Genomic DNA, 23,740 nt, shown 5'->3' with positions numbered 1-23,740 from the left:
ACTGGCACTCTTTGCAGACAATGTTCTCCTCCTGGTGACTCATCCCCAGTCTACATTCCCACACCTAGAGCGACTGATAAATGAATACTCTGCGGTGTCTGGCTTTAAGGTGAACATGGCAAAATCTGAGGCGCTTAACATGACAATACCAGAGGAAGTGGTGGAATCTTTAAAGAGATCCTCCCCCTTTCGGTGGGTTCACACGCAAATTAAATACCTGGGGGTTAATTTGACCAAAGATCTTTCAAACCTTTTTGATGCAAACTACAAGGGTTTGGGCAGGATCATTGGGGAGGACCTAGAGAGATGGGGAGACATGGGAGGTAAAATGTTTTAAACAACAGCTGCCACTTACGAAGGGTTGGGGCACCCGCACATGTCCTCCTTGCACTCGGAGACCAAAGAGACAGAGGGAGGGAGGCGCTGGGTGGCGGAAATCGAAGGAGAGGGGGGGGGGGGCGGCGGAAAACGCACGGGAGTAGGGCTGTTGGACTGGAGTGGGGACGGAGTCTTGAGATGGGGGAGGAGGAGGAGAGATGGGGGGAGGAGGAGGAGGGAAGGGGAGGAGCGGGTCCTGGAACTCAGAGGAGGGGGAGGGGTGTCTGGAACTCGGTGGAGAGGGAGGGAGGCAGGTAGGGGGGGCATGAACATCAGAAGACGGAGGGAGGGGGCCCTGGAACCTTGCTATTGCCTGTTTCCTTTCTGCTGGAAACGGGCCTCTTTTACTAGTATCTCTATATCTGCAATGCATTTAACATGCAGCAATATTTCCTCTGTGCTAACTGAACAGAAAGGTACTGGGATGCCACAACAGTTAAAGTAGAACATCTGTCGTTAACGTATACTAATTACCATAATTGTATGGTAAATGCAAAACTTTACTACATTTTAGTAAATAGGGCCCTAAGTATTTAAAGGGCCCCTGTGGTTACAAACATTGGAATCTGAAATTTGTGGAGTTTTGTTCATACCCAAGGCACATTTATTCATGGTATTTACTGTTTCAAGTCTATGCTACTGCATTAAGATTAGAAACAAATGTCAGCTAAGGTCCTAAAACTTTCACATATCTATAAGAAGTAAAAAAAAAAAAAAAAAAGAGAGCACAGTAGACGACTATCTATACTTCAGGAAGCAGGTGAACGCTTGGATCTTCAACCATTTAAATGGAAGAAGTAAATGACACCAGCTGCATATACTATAGCAGGACATGTTTACCCACTCTTATCCTAGCTAAGATAATGATTAAGCACCTTTCTGACCTCACTTGCAACTTTCTTTAAATTAATCTCCTTATTTTCTTACTCCTGTTATTCTATCTATATTTTCTATCTTGCTTACACCCTATGCTATCTATAAAAATGTTTTGTGTACTGTAGCATACTATGCCATACTTTGTATTGTTTGAATATTTTTACTGCTGTAATTGTCTATTGTTTATGTTTGACTTACATAAGTACATAAGTAATGCCACACTGGGAAAAGACCAAGGGTCCATCGAGCCCAGCATCCTGTCCACGACAGAGGCCAATCCAGGCCAACAGCACCTGGCAAGCTTCCCAAACGTACAAACATTCTATACATGTTATTCCTGGAATTGTGGATTTTTCCCAAGTCCGTTTAGAAGCGGTTTATGGACTTGTCCTTTAGGAAACCGTCTAACCCCTTTTTAAACCCTACCAAGCTAACCGCCTTCACCACGTTCTCCAGCAACGAATTCCAGAGTTTAATTAAGCGTTGGGTGAAGAAAAATGTTCTCTGATTTGTTTTAAATTTACTATACTGTAGTTTCATCGCATGCCCCCTAGTCCTAGTATTTTTGGAAAGTGTGAACAGACGCTTCACATCCACCTGTTCCACTCCACTCATTATTTTATATACCTCTATCATGTCTCCCCTCAGCTGTCTCTTCTCCAAGCTGAAAAGCCCTAGCCTCCTTAGTCTTTCTTCATAGGGAAGTCGTCCCATCCCCGCTATCATTTTAGTCGCCCTTCGCTGCACCTTTTCCAATTCCACTATATCTTTCTTGAGATGTGGCGACCAGAATTGAGCACAATACTCAAGGTGCAGTCGCACCACGGAGCGATATAACGGCATTATAACATCCTCACACCTGTTTTCCATACCTTTCCTAATAATACCCAACATTCTATTCGCTTTCCGAGCCGCAGCAGCACACTGAGCAGAAGGTTTTAGTGTATTATCGACGACGACACCCAGATCCCTTTCTTGGTCCATAACTCTAACGTGGAACCTTGCATGACGTAGCTATAATTTGGGTTCTTTTTTCCCACATGCATCACCTTGCACTTGCTCACATTAAACGTCATCTGCCATTTGGCCGCCCAGTCTCCCAGTCTCGTAAGGTCCTTCTGTAATTTTTCACAATCCTGTCGTGAGTTAACGACTTTGAATAACTTTGTGTCATCAGCAAATTTAATTACCTCGCTAGTTACTCCCATCTCTAAATCATTTATAAATATATTAAAAAGCAGCGGTCCTAGCACAGACCCCTGAGGAACCCCACTAACTACCCTTCTTGCTGTACGCCACCTTGAATGAATTCCTTCAAAAAGGCGGTAAATAAATCCTAGTAAATATATCAAACATGCGTGCTTTCTAGCCACATTTGAATATATGATTGTCATGAAGTGAAAATTGTTCTATTTCTGAAACAGATTCTTTTTACAATTAAGTTTGTTTTATTGTAGATAAAATACTTTGTTAAATTTTTATTGATTTTGTAATAATTTCTAATGATGACTAATTATCTTTTGCTGTACTCTGCAATGAGCTGCAAAGCAATTAGTACATTTAAAGTATTATTGTATTGGGACATGTTACAGTGCAGCTCCAACTATATACACAGATTTAGGCAGTTTAACAACAAAGCTCAACGCAGAGAAGAGAATTTTGACATTTTAAATCCAGCACTACTTTTAACTCAGGACAAAACTTATTTTTACTATAAACAAGAATGGTAGTTTCTAAACATAAGAAAGGACAAGAACCATCAGTCCCATTTTTAACTTCCTTTCTAAAAGAAGTCATATCACCGTGGATAATCAAGCCCCTGATACCTTTTTATTTCCATATCAACATTTCAAGACTTGTCAAAAGGTTAGATGACGTAGAGAATGACACGGGGACAAAGTCTGTCTCCGTCCCCATGGGTTCTGTCTCCGTCTCCACCCCATCCCTGCAGGTTCTGTCTCCGTCTCCGCAGGCCCTGTCTTCATCCCCACCCCGTCCCCGCAGGTTCTGTCCCCGTCGGCTCTGTCCTCACTGCAGAAGCCTTGAACACTTATGATTTTATATTTAAATCTTATTAAAATGTAAAAAGGAACAATATGCTGTGCAACTGTTGTGTATAAATTACAAATAGAGAATAATAACAATAGCAGCTATAATAACCCCACCATCACCCTCTACCCTTCGAACCCCAACAACAGGTGATTTCTACTACACCAAGGAATCCTAATTCACAGTTAAAATGTCCAGAGGTATAAAATACAACCCGTTCTATTAGCCCTAGAGGGGAAAAATATGCCCTATAGCACTGTTATGGTTTTTTTAATCTGTGGATAAATAAGAAATCATCAACAATCTTATGATTCAATCTAGCTCTCCTGTCTTCCACAGTCCTTCCTGGAATAGAAGTTGTCTTCTTAGAAGATGTGCCAGTAGCAGGATGTACAGGATCTCCCATGCAAATTTTGCTAGTTGTGGCCAGTATGTTTGCTTGTTTTTCCAAAAAAATCAAAATCTTTGTAGGCATCACTTAAACATAAACAACAGTCCAGTTCATTAACAGGCTTCAAAGTAGAAAATGACACGGGTCCCCGTCCCCATCCCCACGGTTACTGCAGTTCCCCGTCCCCGTGTCATTCTCTAAGATGAAGCTTCTGATGGGGCATTTTTTTTTGGGGGGGGGGGGGGTGTGGGGGGGAACGGGACGGGACAACACTAGAAGGGGCATTTTCGAAAGGAAGGGCGCCCATCTTCCGACACAAATCGGGAGATGGGCGTCCTTCTCTCAGGGTCGCCCAAACGGCATAATCGAAAGCCGATTTTGGGCGTCCTCAACTGCAATCCATTGCGTGGACGACCAAAGTTCATGGGGGCGTGTCGGAGGCATAGCGAAGGCGGGACTGGGGCGTGCTTAAGAGATGGGCTTCCTCGGCCAATAATGCAAAAAAGAAGGGTGTGCCTGACGAGCATTTGGTAGACTTCACTTGGTCTATTTTTTTTTTCACGACCAAGCCTCAAAAAGGTGCCCAAACTGACCAGATGACCACCGGAGGGAGTTGGGGATGACCTCCACTTACTCCCTCAGTGGTCACCAACCCCCCACGCTAAAAAAAAAAAAAAAGTTACAATTTATTTTTGCCAGTCTCAAACGTCATACCCAGCTCCATGACAGCAGTATGCAGGTCCCTGGAGCTGCTTTAGTGGGTGCAGTGCAATTCAGGCAGGCGGACCCAGTCCCATCCCCCCCCCCCCCACCTGTTACACTTGTGCTGGTAAATGTGAGCCCTTCAAACCCCACCCGAAACCCACTGTACCCACATGTAGGTGCCCCCCTTCACCCCTTAGGGCTATGGTAGTGGTGTACAGTTGTGGGGAGTGGGGTTTTTATTTTTTGGGGGGGGGGGGGGGGGGTTGGTGGGCTCAGCACCGAAGGTAAGGGAGCTATGCACCTGGGAGCAATTTGTGAAGTCCACTGCAGTGCCCCCTAAGGTGCCCGGTTGGTGTTTTGGCATGTGAGGGGGACCAGTGCACTACGAATGCTGGCTCCTCCCACGACCAAATGCCTTGGACTTGGTCGTTTTTGAGATGGGTGTCCACGGTTTCCATTATCGCCGAAAAACGGGGACGACCATCTCTAAGGTCGACCTAAATGTTGAGATTTGGGCGTCCCCGACCGTATTATCGAAATGAAAGATGGATGCCCATCTTATTTCGATAATAGCGGTTTCCCCGCCCCTTCGCCGGGGCGCCCTTAGAGATGGTCGTCCCCGTTCGATTACGCCCCTCCATGCTATGTGAAACATCTTGTTACTAAAGTAAATCTAGTTTACACAAAAATGAAGTTATAGGGGAAGCCAAGAAAACAGTCATGAGGTCCTAGGTCCCTTGCTATCCACTCATTAAATATACCACTTAAACTATATAGTACAAGGTGGTTTACACCATAAAACATTAACATCTAAAAGCAATTATGATTTATAGACCACCACAATTAAACAGGAAAGCCTAACCCAGACAAAAGGCAACCCCCAAGCCATATATACAGAACAGAATAAAAACTATATTTTTCAATTCACAGAACCTCTACTGTACACCACCACCATAGTTACTCATTAAAAAAAAAAACCTGCTTAAACAAAATTTTTAGCAAGACCTTGAATTTAACATTGCCTCTCCTCGAAAAACTTTAGTTATCTTATTCCAAAACTACGGTGCCAACCAAAGAATGCCCTTTTACGCGACAATGATTAGAATTTTTCTGTCTGATGCAGCATCATTAATCTATAGTCATGCAATGAGTGCAAAGTTCTACTTGGGATATATTTACCATCTAGTGCATACTATTTCAAGTGCCCAAATGGTGACTTATGGGCAAAATTATAATAGGATACACCACAACTTTTCCCAGCCCCTGCTGCTTTCAAATGTTTAACTTTAACTAATGTACTACCAAAAACCAAAAGGAAAACTCACCTTGCCTGCTCCCATGAGTCTCAAAAACTTTTGCTTTCGCTCTTCATTACCTAAATCTGCCTGTTCCCAGTTGCCAGATCCTTGCTACAAAACAAGATATATCACTTGTCAATCAATTTAAACAGGATCAGTTTGCTTGGAACAAAAAGAAAATCTTGTAATTTACCTGTACACTCCTTCCCTGCTGTCTGATTACACAACTTTGCTGAGAACTCCTGCATGAGTCATTCTCTCCCACCCCCCTTTTATTTTTTAATTCACTGTATATTTTAATATAAACGTGCAATTACAGTTTAGAAGAGCTGAACTCCTTGTACACCATATTTAAAAGTGTGCTGTAGGATAAAAATGGTACAAAATCAATTTAGATTTCTAATTACCTTTTCACTTACATTTCTCTCTTTTATACACACACACACACACACACTTATTGCTAATTATTCAAATATGTTGCCCCATAAATTTGCAGGGTGCAATCAGTAAACTGGTTATTCTCAAACAGAGGGCCTCCCATTGTGTTTTCAACCTATCCGTAATGGATATACCTAAGCATGCATACAAATCAAACTACCTTTATTATTTCCAAATTTCGCTTGCATCTTCATTAAACATAGCTAGAATACCTGAACTGTTTGCTGTCCTTGAGCACAGGAAGTGAATGTCACTGAACAAAAAGCATACATTTAAGTAGAGGGGGTATCAATGATGTTCAATGTGACAGTTAACAAATATACCTCAAAGAAACATGTATGAATTTGAAACAAAGGGAAAATTAGGTTCTTGCCTTGGTAATTTTCTTTCCTTTAGTCACAGCAGATGAATCCATTAATTGATGTGTTATGTCCGCCTACCAGCAGGTGGAGATAGAGAACACTGAAAAACCATAGTGCTCTATGGATGGCTAGCTCCATCTGCCTTCAGTATTTGAAACTTCCAAAGCAGAGTGTATCCTAAAAGTAGAATAACATGAACTTTCCTCACAGCGAACGAATGCCCCAGAACAGGAGCAATAATCACACAAAGGAGGGACGATCTCAACCTCCTGTAACAGAACAGAAATCCTGTAGACTGTTTTCCAACTTCTCCCAATGAGGGAACATGTCTGCAGGAAACAAATGAACAAATAAACAGACAGGGAGGAATCATGGATTCAGCTGCTGTGACTAAAGGAAAGAAAATTACCAAGGTAAGAAAATAATTTTCCCTTCCTTGTCATCAGCAGCAGATGAATCCATTAACTGATGAGATGTACAAAAGCAATCCCTACTTAGGGTGGGAACAGGCCACACCGCGAGCAAGCACTTGTGCTCCAAAAATCGCATCCTGCTTCGCTGCAACACCCAGCCTATAATGCTGGACAAAAGAGAACTGAGAAGCCCAAGTAGCCGCACTACAGATCTCTTGAAGAGAGAGTGCACCCGTTTCAGCCCACAAGGAGGAAATCACTCTCGTGGAATGCGCCTTAAACGCTTCAGGCGGAGACCGGCCTGAAAGCAGATACATAGAAAAAATGACTTCCTTGAGCCAACAGGCTATAGTGGCCTTAGACGCCAGACACCCGCGTCGAGGACCTGACAACAGGACAAAAAGGTGATCAGAGGTCCTGAAGTCATTTGACATTTGCAGATACTGCAAGAGAGCCCTGCGAACATCCAGAAGATGTAACTGCCCAAAAGATTCCAGAAACTCCTCCCTAGTAAAGGAGGGCAGATAAATGGGCTGGTTTAGGTGAAATGCTGAAACCACCTTAGGCAGGAAGGCACGGTACGCACCGTAACTCTGGACTCTGAGAATTGCAGAAAAGGGTCTCGACAGGACAGAGCCTGGAGCTCAGACACACGTCTCGCCGAGGTTATGGCCACCAAAAACACTGTCTTTAGAGTCACATCCTTCTCTGAAGCTCGCCAGGCAGCTCGAAGGGTGAACACCGGAGAGCCTTCAACACCAGCCCCAGGTTCCAAGCTGGACACGGCAGCCGCACTGGCGGGCGGACACGAAGCGCCTCTCTGAGAAATTGGGCAACGTCCGGATGAGCGGCCAGGGAAAGGCCAGAGACCTTCCCTCGAAAGCATGCCAATGCTGCCACTTGCACTTGCAGGGAATTGTAGGCCAAGCCTCTTTGTAAACCATCCTACAGAAACTCCAGTATCGGCGAGACTGCAGCCCTCGTGGGTGTGATCGCCTTTGAAACACACCACACCCCAAACTGGCGCCAGATCCAAGCATAAGCAATGGAAGTGGACCGCTTGCAGGCCTGCAAGAGAGTGGAAATTAACTTGTTAGAATAGCCTTTGTCTCTCAATTGCGCCCTCTCAAGAGCCATGCCGTAAGACCAAAGCGGCAGGGGTCCTCCATGGTCACTGGGCCCTGCATCAACAGGTTCAGTACCAGAGGCAAAGGAAGAGGGGCCTCCACCAGCATCCGCCAGAGGTCCGCGTACCACGGCCGCCTGGGCCAATCCGGGGCAATGAGAATCAGCACTCCTTGATGTAGTCGAATTCGCAGGAGCACTCGCCCTATCAAGGGCCAAGGAGGGAACACATACATGAGGCCCAGAGGCCAGAGTAGAAACAGCAAAACAGTATGTGTTAGGCGGTGAGAGTCTGATAGGTACTGAGGGGGAGAGGGATCTTGGGGTGATAGTATCCGAGGATCTGAAGGCGACAAAACAGTGTGACAAGGCGGTGGCCGTAGCGAGAAGGTTGCTAGGCTGTATAGAGAGAGGTGTGATCAGCAGAAGAAAGGAAGTGTTGATGCCCCTGTACAAGTCGTTGGTGAGGCCCCACCTGGAGTATTGTGTTCAGTTTTGGAGGCCGTACCTTGCGAAGGATGTTAAAAAAATGGAAGCGGTGCAAAGAAAAGCTACGAGAATGGCATGGGATTTGCATTCCAAGACGTATGACCAAAGACTTGCTGACCTGAACATGTATACCCTGGAGGAAAGGAGGAACAGGGGTGATATGATACAGACGTTCAAACACTTGAAAGGTATTAATCCGCAAAAAAATCTTTTCCGGAGATGGGAAGGCGGTAGAACGAGAGGACATGAAATGAGATTGAAGGGGGGGCAGACTCAAAAAAGATGTCAGGAAGTATTTTTTTCACGGAGAGGGTGGTGGATGCTTGGAATGCCCTCCCGCGGGAGGTGGTGGAGATGAAAACGGTAACGGAATTCAAACATGCGTGGGATATGCATAAAGGAATCCTGTGCAGCAGGAATGGATCCTCAGAAGCTTAGCCGAAATTGGGTGGCGGAGCAGGTGGGGGAAGAGAGGTTGGTGGTTGGGAGGCGAGGATAGTGGAGGGCAGACTTATACGGTCCGTGCCAGAGCCGGTGTTGGGAGGTGGGACTGGTGGTTGGGAGGCGGGAAATACTGCTGGGCAGACTTGTACGGTCTGTGCCCTGAAAAAGGCAAGTACAAATCAAGGTAAGGTATACACATGACTTTATCTTGTTGGGCAGACTGGATGGACCATGCAGGTCTTTTTCTGCCATCATCTACAATGTTACTATGTTACAGAGGCCAGGGTTGAGCCAAGGCATCCAACTCTGCCGAGCAAGGATCTCTCTGTCTGCTGAAAAAGCATGGGACTTTGGCATTTGCGCTTGATGCCATTAGATCCGCTACGGGCGTTCCCCATTTGGCACAGATCTGAAGAAACACTTCGTCTGCCAGTTCCCACTCCGCTGGGTCGATTTGATGCCTGCTTAGAAAATCGGCTTCCACGTTGCTTTGACCTGCTATGTGAGCTGCTGACAGAAGCTGCAGGTGTAGCTCGGCCCAGTGGCAAACCTGAGCGGCCTCTGCGGCCAGTGCTGTGCACTGAGTGCCACCCTGTCGATTTATGTAGGCCACAGCTGTCATATTGTCCGACAGAACTCTGACAGCCAGCCCCTCCAGAGACTTGTGAAAGGCCAGAAGAGCCTGGAATATCGCACTCAGTTCCAAGCAACTGATGGACCACCCCGATTCCGCGGTGTCCACAGGCCCTGGGCATAGCTTCCCTTGCAATGTGCTCCCCAGCCGACCAGGCTGGCATCGGTTATCACCAAGTACCAAGAGGGAAGCGCCAGCGGCATTCCTCGCCGTAGCATGCTGTCGGAGAGCCACCACTCCATACTGAGCCGGGCCGCAGGGAGCCACGTGAGTCTGCGTTGATAATCCTGGGACATTGGAGACCATCGTTGAAGCAGGCAATCTGCAGAGGTCTCAAGTGCGCTCTCGCCCATGGCACTATCTCCAAAGTGCAGAAACAAATGGGGTTCGCAGTTTCCACAAAAATTCAACAGCAAAAGGAAGTGGAAAACACAACTTCAAGAGATCAATCCGAGACACCAGGGTGAGATGCTCCAGAAAAAACTTTATTAGGACCCTACACGGTCCGTGTTTCGGCTTTTAAAAAAGCCTTCATCAGGGGTCTATAAAACAACATATATATAATAATTAAATTAAAATCAGACAGAATATATAACAACAAATATGAAAACACATCATATATTAGATTAGTTAATAAATTAAATATAATCCACTAACTTAAGTGTTGGAAAAATTAAAACATTAAATGTTAATTAAATTAATAAAGATACTGTTACTATATCATCAGACAAACATCATAGATAATAGGAGTCAAATAATAAATAAATAATATTTGAATAAATAATTTTGGAAGCTTTATAAAAACATAACTCAAAGATACATATTGAATATCTACACTTTCTCTGAGTGCTTTTTATTATCCTTTTTATCTATTGGCAGTGTTTATTTTCATTTTTTTATTTTTCATTTTATTCTTTTAGCTTGTCTATTTTTTGCATATCTTTTTCTTTACAATTTTTCAATACAATTATTAATATTTTTTATTTATGACCAATATCATATATTCATATATTTTTTAATTTTTTTTCATTATCTTTACTACCTTCATTATTATTTTTAATATACCCTTTTTTATAGTGTCCTCAAGTCAATTCTGTCAAGGGTATTTAAGTATCTAAATATCAAATTCTTTTTCATTTAATTTATTTTTATTTTCTCCATATATATATACCGTATGCATTTATTCCCATTTACAATATCAACATTGTCACAATTCATTCATCATTTATGAGTCCATTATATTGTTTTGTGTTCTGATGTGATGTTTATACATCAACAGAGTATATTAATTAAAAAAATTTATAATTGGATCAATTTTTGTGCAATTGTGTCTAGATGCCACAATTTTATGACCAAGGGATATAATTATTTGTTTTTATTGCTATTTTTTTTTCTGATATATATATTTCTTTCTGATTATATATCTTTATCTGTATTATTTTGTTATCTTCCAACAGTTTATTGACTAGTTCGTGCAGTGAGGCCATTATTTTGATTTAGGTAGATAATTAACAGAGCACAATAGGTTTTAGTGTGTTCGTTAATTTCTTCTTTATTAGGACCACTTGGCTAGCGTTTATTTTTATGTTCTGTCTCTTTTTAACCATCCTTATGGCATATTACCTACTCATAAACTAATTCAGCGGACACATTTTTCTTTAATGATTCTATACACATGTAGTCAGTTTAGGTTTTTAATTTTACGTTTGTTATCAGTTTTTTAATTCCTCGTTTGTTCTGGCATTTATACACATCCTTTATTGACTTAAGTACTTCTTGATTAAATATCCGATCATCATTTTACCACTCTCGCTAATCACTACCTCCGGAGTATGTAGTTTAAGCACCTCATTGTCCAGCTTATTGAATTTGTATCAATTTCAGTTAATCAGTTTTTACATCTTCTACGACCCTTGATCGTTTTTATTAATTTCACTCATCAGCTTCTTAATTAATTGTCTGATATAACTGTCACTCGCATTTTATTAGCATACCTGTCAATCTTTATTTTTAAAACCCAACGTATCCTATCAATAAAGTCCACGTTTTAGTACAGCGGTATTTAGGGGTTGGTTTTGGCGCCAAATTTTTTCAAACTGAACCTGTTGGTGCGAGGCAGTACACCTCGTTTTATTTAGGTAAGGTACTTTTTACTTTGGATTTTATTTACTCTACCATGTTTTGTTGTTACAGCATTACTGATACATTTCCCAGTTCGCCCTTAGTTTTATAGCTTGATAATTATTTGCCTAGCATTTTATTCTACGTTTTTGTTTGTACATTTTTTGGCGCTCTTACCGTTATGGATATATACATTCATTTGTAGCTCACCCGACAGCATATTTGAAATGTAGTACATATCATATGTCCACGTTTGTACGTAGTCCTTTGTGTCTTTCTTTTCACACTTTGTGGTGCGAGATTGCACATCTTATTCATTTTCCGGGGTAGCTTTGTTTTTTTGTTGTTCTTGCTTTTGTCTGTGGCTTTTATCATGGGATATCATAATTATTAAATATACTTATATACATTTTGAAGACTGGTATAGACGTCTAAATATACATATTTACCTTTTATGCACTTCTTTTTATTATTTATTTTTTATAGATGTCCGTTCTATATTTCATTGTCCATCATGCTTTGCTAACATAATATGCCCCATTTTTAATATATATTTGTCTACCTCTATGCTACTTTTTGAATTTGCTTGCGACTTTCATTACCATGATGTTCTTATGAAATACATTTATATACATTTTAAGTATAGATGTAAACGTTTAAACATATAGATATATTTTCTCCATTTATTTTTATCGTTTTTCCTTTTTTTTCATTTTTTCTTTCATGATATTGGTCGTTATATGTTTTCTCTTGTATTATTAATATTTTTTGTATTCAGTTTTATTTTTTTCCTTTTTTTCATTTTTTCCATTCATATGTTTTTTTGATCTCTGTAATTTTTTTGTTGTTGTTCTCTTATAGAGACGACATTTCATGTGCTCCACTGTCAATCAGTACATACTTTGTTCACCCACTGATCGGTATGTTCAATTTTCATTTCTGTTCAATTTGTATGTATTAACAAATGAAATCATTTGTGGTTGATATTTGTATTTTTATTTAGCATGTTATATTATTATCATTATTCTTTAGTTTTTTTTAGATAAATCTGTTCTGCTGCACGTCACATTAACTTATGTATTTATGGATTAATATAATATACCCATGGAGATACAGATATATCTCTTTGAGGTATGTTTTTATAAAGCTTCCAAAATTATTCAAATATTATTTATTATTTGACTCCTATTATCTATGATGTTTGTCTGATGATATAGTAACAGTATCTTTATTAATTTAATTAACATTTAATGTTTTAATTTTTCCAACACTTAAGTTAGTGGATTATATTTAATTTATTAACTAATCTAATATATGGTGTGTTTTCATATTTGTTGTTATATATTTTGTCTGATTTTAATTTAATTATTATATATATGTTGTTTTATAGACCCCTGATGAAGGCTTTTTTAAAAGCCGAAACACGGACCGAGTAGGGTCCTAATAAAGGTTTTTCTGGAGCAGCTCACCCTGGTGTCTCGGATTGATCTCTTGAAGTTGTGTTTTCCACTTCCTTTTGCTGCTACTACCTCCAAAGTGGTCATCGACCCCAGCAGCTGGACAAAGTTCCAAGCTTGCGGAAGAGGCATCCGCAGGAGCAGACGGACCTGATTCTGAATTTTGCACTGCCTTTGGTCGGGTAGAAAGACAAACCCCGAGGCCGTGTCGAACCGGACCCCCAAATATTCGAGAGACTGAGAGGGGGTCAGGTGACTTTTGGCTATATTGACGACCCAGCCCAGAGATTAAAGTACTGAGACCACTCTGGCTGTGGTCAGACGACTTTCGTCTGCCGAATCCGCTCTGATGAGCCAGTCGTCGAAGTACGGGTGAACCCGGATACCCTGTCGCCTGAGAAAAGCAGCTACTACCACCATAACCTTGGAAAAGGTGCGGGGAGCTGTGGTGAGGCCAAAAGGCAAGGCCCGAAACTGGAAATGTTTTCCCAACACTGCAAACCGGAGAAACTGTTGATGCAGGGGCAAAATAGGAATGTGCAACTAAGCTTCTTTTAGGTCCAGAGACGTAAGATATTCTCCTGGCTCTACTGCCGCAACGACGGAGCGCAGGGTTTCCATGCGAAAATGTCGCACTGTTAGTGCCTCGTTGACTGACCTTAAATTGAGGGTCGGAAATACCCGCCTTTCCGAGGCACCACAAAGTAAATGGAGTAGCGACCACAGCCGCGTTCGGCGGGAGGCACGGGGATCAGCGCTCCAAGGTGCAACAAGACTTGTAAAGTCTCCTCTACCGCCGCCCATTTGACGGCAGTACCACATCGGGACTCCACAAACACGTCTCTAACCGGGGTGCTAAATTCCAATCAGTAACCTTCTCTGATCAGGTCCAGGACCCACTGATCGGAGGTAATCTTGGTCCATTCCTCAAGAGGAAAAAGATGTCCTCCTACTGCAGGAATCGAGGAATGGACCGGCGCCCCGTCATTGAGGAGGCCGCCCCTGAACTCAAGGCCTTGAACCGGCCGCTGCAGAACGTTTGTCCGAGCGAAAGGAGTTCCTCTGCTGAAAACGGGCACGTTGAGAAACCCCAGCAGAGCGCCCCGGGCGATACCTGCGAGCTTCATGGAAGCAAAGTCTGGAAGAGGAGGGCCACACAGAACCCTTGGAAGAAGGCCTCGGCCTATCCTCAGGTAAGCGCTGGGGCTTAGGGACCACCAGGTCTTTCACAATCTTCTCCAGCTCCTCTCCAAATAACAGGTGACCCCGAAAGGGAAGCTTCAACAGCCTATGCTTAGAGGCCACGTCAGCCGCCCAATGCTGTAGCCATAGAAGGCGGCGGGCCGCAACCGCCACAGACTGCTTAGCCGAAGCTCTGACCAGATCATAGAGGGCGTCAGCCAAAAAAAGACATGACCGACTCCATCCGTGGTGCAACCTCAGCGAGGGACTCCGCACCATCCGCGGGCTGTTCCACTGTTTGTTGTAACTACTACTACTACTACTACTATTTAGCATTTCTATAGCGCTACAAGGCATACGCAGCGCTGCACAAACATAGAAGAAAGACAGTCCCTGCTCAAAGAGCTTACAATCTAATAGACAAAAAATAAATAAAGTAAGCAAATCAAATCAATTAATGTGGACGGGAAGGAAGAGAGGAGGGTAGGTGGAGGCGAGTGGTTACAAGTGGTTACGAGTCAAAAGCAATGTTAAAGAGGTGGGCTTTCAGTCTAGATTTAAAGGTGGCCAAGGATGGGGCAAGACGTAGGGGCTCAGGAAGTTTATTCCAGGCGTAGGGTGCAGCGAGACAGAAGGCGTGAAGTCTGGAGTTGGCAGTAGTGGAGAAGGGAACAGATAAGAAGGATTTATCCATGGAGCGGAGTGCACGGGAAGGGGTGTAGGGAAGGACGAGTGTGGAGAGATACTGGGGAGCAGCAGAGTGAGTACATTTATAGGTTAGTAGAAGAAGTTTCAACAGGATGCGAAAACGGATAGGGAGCCAGTGAAGGGTCTTGAGGAGAGGGGTAGTATGAGTAAAGCGACCCTGGCGGAAGATGAGACGGGCAGCAGAGTTTTGAACCGACTGGAGAGGGGAGAGGTGACTAAGTGGGAGGCCAGCAAGAAGCAGATTGCAGTAGTCTAGACGAGAGGTGACAAGGGTGTGGATGAGGGTTTTGGTAGAGTGCTCGGAAAGAAAGGGGCGGATTTTACGGATGTTGTAAAGAAAGAAACGACAGGTCTTGGCGGTCTGCTGGATATGAGCAGAGAAGGAGAGAGAAGAGTCAAAGATGACCCCAAGGTTTCGAGCTGAGGAGACAGAGAGAATGAGAGAGCCATCAACAGAAATAGAAAACGGGGGGAGCGGGGAGGTGGGTTTGGGGGGGAAAATGAGAAGCTCGGTTTTGGTCATATTTAATTTCAGGTGGCGTTGAGACATCCAGGCAGCAATGTCAGACAAGCACGCTGAAACTTTGGTTTGGATGCAAGGTGAGATATCAGGGGTAGAAAGGTAGATTTGGGAATCATCAGCATAGAGATGGTAGGAAAAGCCATGGGATGAGATTAATGAACCAAGGGAAGAAGTGTAGATAGAAAAGAGGAGGGGACCAAGAACAGAACCCTGAGGTACGCCGACAGGCAGAGGGATAGAAGTAGAAGAGGATCCACCAGAGTGAACACTAAAGGTGCGGAGGGAGAGGTAGGAAGAGAACCAGGAAAGGACAGAGCCCTGGAATCCAAGTGAGGACAGGGTATCGAGAAGTATGCTGTGATCGACAGTGTCAAAAGCAGCGGAAAGATCAAGAAGAATGAGGATGGAATATTGACCTCTGGATTTAGCCAGTAATAGGTCATTGGAGACTCTAGTAAGCGCAGTTTCGGTTGAGTGGAGAGGGCGAAAACCAGATTGTAATGGGTCAAGAATAGCATGTGAGGAGAGAAAATCAAGGCAGCGGCGGTGAACAGCACGCTCAAGTAATTTGGAGAGAAAAGGAAGGAGGGAGATGGGTCGGTAATTAGAGGGACAAGTAGGGTCAAGTGAAGGCTTCTTAAGGAGAGGTGTGACCACAGCATGTTTAAAGGCAGCAGGGACAGTTGCAGTGGAAAGTGAGAGGTTGAGAATGTGACAGATAAAAGGAATAAGAGTAGGAAAGATGGCATTAAGAAGGTGGGTGGGAATGGGATCAGAGGAACAGGTGGTACATTTTGAGGAAGAAAGGAGAAGTGTAATTTCCTCAATAGTAACTTCAGGAAAGGAGGAAAGGGAATGAGGGGAAGGAGAGAGAGGGGAACGGACTAGTGGAGGGAGAGGTGGTGAGGTAGAGAAAGCAAGGTTTATCTTTTGAACCTTGTTGTGAAAGAATTCAGCAAGGGTCTGAGGAGAAAATGAAGGGGGAGTTGGGGGAGGGGGCACCTTGAGGAGAGAGTTCAATGTGGTGAAGAGAAGTCGAGGATTAGAGCCAAGAGAGTTGGTCAGTTGGATATAATAATCCTGTTTGGCACGTAAAAGAGCAGATTGGAAGGAGGTCAGCATGAACTTAAAGTGTAAGAAATCAGCAAGGGCCCGAGATTTCCGCCAGAGGCGTTCGGCGGAGCGGGTACAGGAACGTAGGTAGCGGATATTAGAAGTCAGCCAAGGTTGGGGTTTTGTATGCCTTACAGGGCGGGTCATCAAAGGTGCAAGAGTGTCTAAGGCAGAGGATAGAGTATTGTTGTAAGAAGAAACAGCCTCGTTGACAGACGTGGAAGGTGCCACAGTAGAGAGGAGGTTTGAAACATGGGAGGATAGAGATGAAGGGTCAATATCGTGAAGATTCCTAGATAAATTAGATAGGATAGGACGGGACTGGGAGGGAGGAGATTTAAGTGTGAAAGTTATAAGATGGTGATCAGAGGAGGGATGATCAGAGGCAAGGAAACTAGAAGGTGAACAGTTGGAGGAGAAGATGAGATCAAGACCAAGAAAGGCAGGCCCGGGCAGCATAGGAACTGCAAATAGATGCCTTTAAGGCAAGGCCCGATATTTCAAAAGACTGTTTCAACGCGGATTCAAGCCGCCAGTCCTGTATGTCTTTCAGGGCAACCCTTCCCTCTACGGGGAGGGTGGTCCTCTTAGTCACTGCCGTGACCAAGGCGTCCACTTTAGGCATCTCCAAAGGGTCCAAGTGCTCCTCACTTGGGTAAAGCTGACCCATAGCCCTGGCCACTTTCAAAGGCCCTTCGGGTTCAGACCATAGAGCTGAAATAAGCTCTTGGATGGAGTCATGCACAGGAAAGGCTCGAGCAGGCTTCTTAGTACTCGCCATCCTCGGATTACCAGAGGAGGCCTCGCCCCTTGACAGGATCATCAATCGAGAGGGCCTGCAAAGGCGTCAGAAATGAGCGCTGGCAGCTCATTGCGGTGGAAAATCCTCAGCACATTGGGATCATCCAGATCCAGTGGCAAATCGGCACTTTCCTCTGGCTCTTCAGACAATGAGGCCATGGCAGAACCCTCAGAATCCACACCACCCGACCACGGGGGGGGGGGGGGGGGAGGAAGTGCGCCATTCTCCGATGGGGAATTTACCCGTCTATGTTTTGCGTCCTTCCAACGCTCGGGGGAATCAGCCAGCCCCGGGCCATCAACACCCGGGGGAAAACCAGGTAGCAGCGCAGTGTCAGACACGTGCGGCAGAGCTCTTTTCAGCATGAAAGCTTTATGCATTAAAAGCACAAACTCCGGGGAGAAAAACTCACCCTGACCCTCCGTCTCCGAATCAGGAGAAACGGGAACAAGAGCTCCTCTGATAGCCTCTAACCGAGGCAACCCCCTGCACTCAGACTCCTCCGCAACAGCAAGGGTCGAGGCGTGCGGCGCTTCCAAAATGGAACCCACTGCCAGCTCCACTGAGTGGGAAGAACCATCGCTCACCATGCTCGTACCAGCTCTAGCGTCTAAAGACACGTCTTACAGAGCCCAGCTGCTGATCTACGTTTACAACGGGAGCAGCGTTTAACTGCTTCAGCAGCCATCGTCCGACCGGACGGAATTATATAAGTAAAATGGCGGCTTCGCACCAAAACTTACCCTGATCGGAACGGCGTCCGCGGGACCTTCCTGAAGGAGCTGGGCACCACTCTCACCTCAAAAGACCGAGTCAAACGAACTCCGGTCAAGCTGCATGTGGAAAATAGCCTCAGAATAGCTACGCAGAACCAATGCGTACTCCTTTTTTTTTTTTTTTTTTGACGCTGTGAGGAAAGTTGGAGGCAGGCAGCAACAGAGGTACTCTGGTAGGCAGGGGGACGGGTAAGGCAGGGAAAGGGCGAACCTATATGCCTTCAAAGTGGGCACCACTAGCCACAACACCCCAGCTTCAACTGGCAAAAGCCAGGAGCCACCCCAGGCAGAATATTTTCCAGAAGCTGATCAAGCTACATCCACACCTGCTGGGAGATAGAGAAATACTGAAGGCAGATGGAGCTAGCCGTCCATAAAGCACTATGGTTTTTCAGTGTTCTCTATCTCCACCTGCTGGTAGGCGGACATAACCCATCAGTTAATGGATTCATCTGCTGCTGATGAGAAGGAAAAAGTATTTACTCTGAATTCAATTTCTAAAACTCTGTTTCATTAACTCACATGGAGAACTTAAAATGTTATCAGTCCATAATTAGGAGAGAGTAATCCACCTAAGTGGATGAACACTAACTCCCACGTAAAAATAACAGCACAGAGAGAGAGTGGGAAGTGGACCAATGACTCCAGGAGAACGGGAGATAAGATTTCAAAGAACCACTTTATTCAATGAGTCATTGAATAAAATGGTTCTTTGAAATCTTATCTCCCGTTCTCCTGGAGTCATTGGTCCACTTCCCACTCTCTCTCTGTGCTATCAGTCCATAATTAACACAGTAGTGCTTACATTTATGTTCGACAAACGACAATCATAAAACAAAAGAATAAGATATGGAAAATGTAAAAAAATATATACTGTTGTAGGGATATCACAAATCTTAACGCCAAACTTCTACAATTTAAGACTGAACAGGATGTCCTCTCCTCCTCTCATTCCTTTGTTGTTTTTTTTTTAAACCTCTCGCATAATGGCAGTACACAAACCAGAAATCCAGCCGAACTAGTAAGTATACAGCCGGTCACACATACGGATGATGATTTGGGGGGGGGGGGGGGGGGGTTAATGGGAAAACGCATCCAACCTTTGCCTTGGACTTTGATCCTGGGGAACTGAGTTCAATTTCCACTGCAGCTCCTTGTGACTTTGGGCAAGTCATTTAACCCTCCAGTGCCCCTGGTACAAAATAAGTACCTGAATATATATAAACCGCTTTGAATGTAGTTGCAATAACCTCAGAAAGGCGGTATATGTCCAAAACTGAACTCCTTATCTTCCCTCCTAAACCAACTTCTCCCCTTCCCCCATTCTCTATTTCTGTCAACAACACGCTCATTCTTCCTGTCTCGTCTGCTCACAACCTTGGGGTCATCTTCGACTCCTCCCTCTCTTTCTCTGCCCAAATTCAACAGATTGCTAAAACCTGTCATTTCTTCCTTTATAACATCGCCAGAATTCGCCCTTTCCTTTCTGAATACGCTACCAGAACCCTCATCCACACTCTCATCACCTCTCGCTTAGACTACTGCAACTTGCTTCTCTCAGGTCTTCCACTCAGCCATCTCTCTCCTCTTCAATCTTTTCAAAACTCTGCCGCACGACTAATATTTCACCAAAGTCGTTATGCCCATATCAGCCCTCTCCTGAAATCACTTCACTGGCTCCCTATTCGTTTCCGTATACAATTCATAGTAACATAGTAGATGACGGCAGAAAAAGACCTGCACGGTCCATCCAGTCTGCCCAACAAGGTAACTCATATTTGCTGCTTTTTGTGTATACCCTACTTTGATTTGTACCTGTGCTCTTCAAGGCACAGACCATATAAGTCTGCCCCGCACTATCCCCGCCTCCCAACCACCAGCCCCACCTCCCAACCACCGGCTCTGGCACAGGCACAGACCGTATAAGTCTGCCCAGCACTATCTTCACCTCCCCACCACCAGCCCTGGCTCCCAACCACCGGCTCTGGCACAGACCGTACAAGTCTGTCCAGCACTATCCCCGCCTCCCAACCACCAGTCCCACTTCCCACCACCGGCTCTGGTGCAGACCGTATAAGTTTGCCCAGCCCTATCCCCGCCTCCCAACCACCAGCCCCGCCTCCCGATCTTGACTAAGCTCCTGAGGATCCATTCCTTCGGCAAAGGATTCCTTTATGCTTATCCCACGCATGTTTGAATTCCGTTACCGTTTTCATTTCCACCACCTCCCGCGGGAGGGCATTCCAAGCATCCACTACTCTCTCCATGAAAAAATACTTCCTGACATTTTTCTTGAGTCTGCCCCCCTTCAATCTCATTTCATGTCCTCTCGTTCTACCACCTTCCCATCTCCGGAAAAAGTTCGTTTGCGGATTAATACCTTTCAAATATTTGAACGTCTGTATCATATCACCCCTGTTTCTCCTTTCCTCCAGAGTATACATGTTTAGTTCAGTAAGTCTCTCCTCATACGTCTTGTAACGCAAATCCCATACCATTCTCGTAGCTCCTCTTGTTGACCTATAAGTGCATTCACTCTGCAGCCCCTCACTACCTCTCCACCCTCATCTCTCCCTACACTTCTTCCCTAGAACTCCGTTCACTAGGCAAATCTCTCCTAATTGCAACCTTCTCCTCCATCGCTAACTCCAGACTCCGCTCCTTCTATCTCACCGCACCTTATGCCTGGAATAGGCTTCCTGAGCCATTACGTCTAGCTCCATCCCTGGCTGCCTTCAAATCCAGGCTAAAGGCCTACCTGTTTGATGCTGCTTTCAACTCCTGACTTGTAATTTTTATCTTATCTTATCCTTATGTATCCTTCTGTCTGTCCTTCCCTTATCCTTTTTGGTCCTGTTTGTCCTGATTTAGATTGTAAGCTCTTTTGAGCAGGGACTGTCTTCTTCATGTTCAATTGTAAAGCGCTGCGTAAGACTGGTAGCGCCATAGAAGTGATTTATAGCAGTAGTAGTATATCAAGTCCCATTTACCTTTCAAAATCCAGGGTTTTAACGGTTCTACCAACTCAAGTGATCAATAATAGCTAGCACAGCACCCGAAACTTCTTCAATTATTTAAACAGCAATAATTACTGAGGGATTAATAATCAGAAGGGCTCCCCTTCCCTCGACAAATGGTCCTAATTTCATCCGGGGTGGGACACGGATTTTATTTCTTCCCCCAGGGAGTTAAAAAAAGAAAGAAAGAAAAGTACCACTGCATAAAAACCACAACTCTAACAATGTGCTTATTTAAACAAGATCTTCCTATGGGGGGGGGGGGGGGGAGGGAGAGGAGGCGCTAGTAAATGGCCGCGGCCCTGTTTCTTTACACGCATTGTGACCGAAGACCCTGCTTCCTCTTAGGCCACCCCATCTCCTCCGGGCCCATGGGAAAAGGCAATATAACTCCCAAGCATCTCTTCCCGGCCTAGGCCTCAGCGCTGCACTACACAAAAGATGGCCATAGAGCACACGTTACATCATCTGTCGAGACCTCTCGCTTTGTTCCACGCCGAAGCCCGTCTGCGGAGCTCATCTCGAGCCGGGCCCGAGCCGCGCTGCCACCAGACCTCCCCTTTCTCAAGGTCCCGCGATTTGCAGGCTGGACCTCTCGTCTCGGGCCCACTAACACCACCACCACCACCTTAACGATGGAGGCGCATCCCCCGCTAAGCTTGCCGGGACTTGGAGTTCTTGGTTTGGCGACTCGGGAGGAACGCAGCCGCCGTCTCGCATGAACTACAAGTTCCAGAAAGCCGGAGTGACGCCTAAAACTAACTTCTTCGTGAATCGTGAGGTACTTGCTAAGTAAGTACCGATTTTGCATTTGAGGCATTTAGAATAAAGCACAACTCTTCTATTTTTTTTAAATGGTAACCAAGTGCATTCTTCACTGCAATAAACAAATTGGTTGTACAACCTTGATATCCTTTTGATGGAATATTCATCATACAGGGACTCCTAGGTTCCGCTTAGCCTTGATCAAGCAGATGGAGTAGTCAAGTAGACATGGGAAATGACATAGTTTTAGTAAAGGGAGGGCTGCCTTACCAATTTATTGGGATTTTTAAAGTTGTAAATATATAAACACGTGAATGAAGATGAGTTGGTTGATATAAGAATGTAAGAAGTACCGTACTGGGTCTGAACAAAGCCCCATATCCTGTTTCTATCAGACAACTCAGGTGACAAGGATCACAAAAGGTAGCAGGAGGCCATGCTACCTGCTCTCAGGGGTAAATATTTCTCTACTTCTAATAACAATTTATAGACTTTTTGTCTAGAACAGTGCTTCCCAAACTGGATTCTTCAAACTCTCTTCGGGGGTTGCTTAAGAAATTAGATTATAGAATCTGTATATGTTTACATAAATTGAAGGCATCTTTGTGTATGAAGATTATATTAAGGGTACTGCCATACTAAAATATTTGGGAATCACTGCTCTAGGAACTTGCCAGTTGCATAGCCAAACATGAGCTGCTTTTTTTTAGGGGGGGGAGGGCAGCGCAGCAGTTAACATGAAAATTAAAATTAACATGAAAAGTACCTTAGCTGGCGGGGATCCCCAAACTCCACCAGCTGAAGAAATCCAGAGCCTGCACTCCTATCAATAAAGCACCATAGTCAGCAGCAGCACATTGAGGGTCAGTGGACAATGTTGGCACCGCGAGCATGCTCAGTTCTATGCATAAACAGCATGAGTAGAACTGAGCATGCTTATGGTGCCTGTGTTGGCTGCTTAAAGTGCTGCCACTGACTGCTGAGCTTTTCTGACTGGAGTCAGAGATTCTGGATTTCTTCAGCTGGCAGGGCTTGGGCATCCCCCCAGCTACACCTTCCTCTGGCTGCTTGGTAGGACTGAGGCAAGAGTGGATGGACCCAGACCCATTTGTGGCTACGCCCCTGGGAACTTGCCCAAACTTTTCTTAAATCCAGCTATGCTAACTGCTTTTACCACATCCATTGGCTATGTAACAAATGAGCATGAAGCCTGATACACTCTTCCCCTGTAGTAGCCTACTTTGCGCTTCTCAAAATTCTAAAGTTGATTTTGTAAATGGATTAGCCATAGCATCTATTAATCTATGCACCTATACTTACCCTATCCTAAGTCATTGCTTCTCCCCTCCCACTTCCTGTCAGTCCATAATAGCTCCAGATTTGAACTGCCTTGTAGTACAGGTCCATATCAGGGACAATAAGCCATTCTTTTATCCCTGCCCTGAAACACAGCCTCTTTCACCATATGTACCCCAAAATTGTTCTTTATAGGCACTTGATGATCTTCCTAGGAATTGCTATTGGCAAAACTAAAAAGCAGTGTTGTTCACTTGTCACAGGTGTTTTCCATTGAAATCAGGATTAATAAGAAACTGGGATGGAATTGCTCTCCCAGAGCTCAGAATTTAGTGTAAAGTTCAAAGTATGCGTGGCCCTTGCCACATGCAGTAGTCT

At 44.5% G+C, this 23,740-nt stretch overlaps 1 protein-coding gene across 6 annotated transcripts in view; it reads right to left on the bottom strand.

Annotated features, from left to right (window-relative positions):
- Window positions 1-21,960, bottom strand: part of C4H11orf58 (chromosome 4 C11orf58 homolog) — a 67,841-nt gene extending 45,881 nt beyond the window's left edge. For 2 of the 6 annotated variants that reach the window (XM_030201056.1, XM_030201061.1), the window contains exons 1-2: window positions 21,765-21,960; window positions 5,725-5,808 (exon numbers count right to left, since the gene is read on the bottom strand). In XM_030201056.1, the coding sequence (XP_030056916.1) occupies window positions 5,725-5,808; window positions 21,765-21,821 (141 nt within the window). In that variant the 5' untranslated portion in view covers window positions 21,822-21,960. Of the gene's footprint in view, window positions 1-5,724; window positions 5,809-6,295; window positions 6,438-21,274; window positions 21,528-21,702 lie in introns of those variants that run through there. The other 4 variants (XM_030201057.1, XM_030201059.1, XM_030201058.1 and 1 more) reach the window with 4 other exon arrangements.
- Window positions 21,961-23,740: the final 1,780 nt, after the last annotated feature.

This window comes from Microcaecilia unicolor, chromosome 4, assembly GCF_901765095.1.
Source record: "Microcaecilia unicolor chromosome 4, aMicUni1.1, whole genome shotgun sequence".
In the NCBI taxonomy this organism is placed as follows: Eukaryota; Metazoa; Chordata; class Amphibia; order Gymnophiona; family Siphonopidae; genus Microcaecilia; species Microcaecilia unicolor.
Note: the sequence above shows the minus strand (reverse complement) of the source record. Positions and strands in the feature narration are given on the sequence as shown.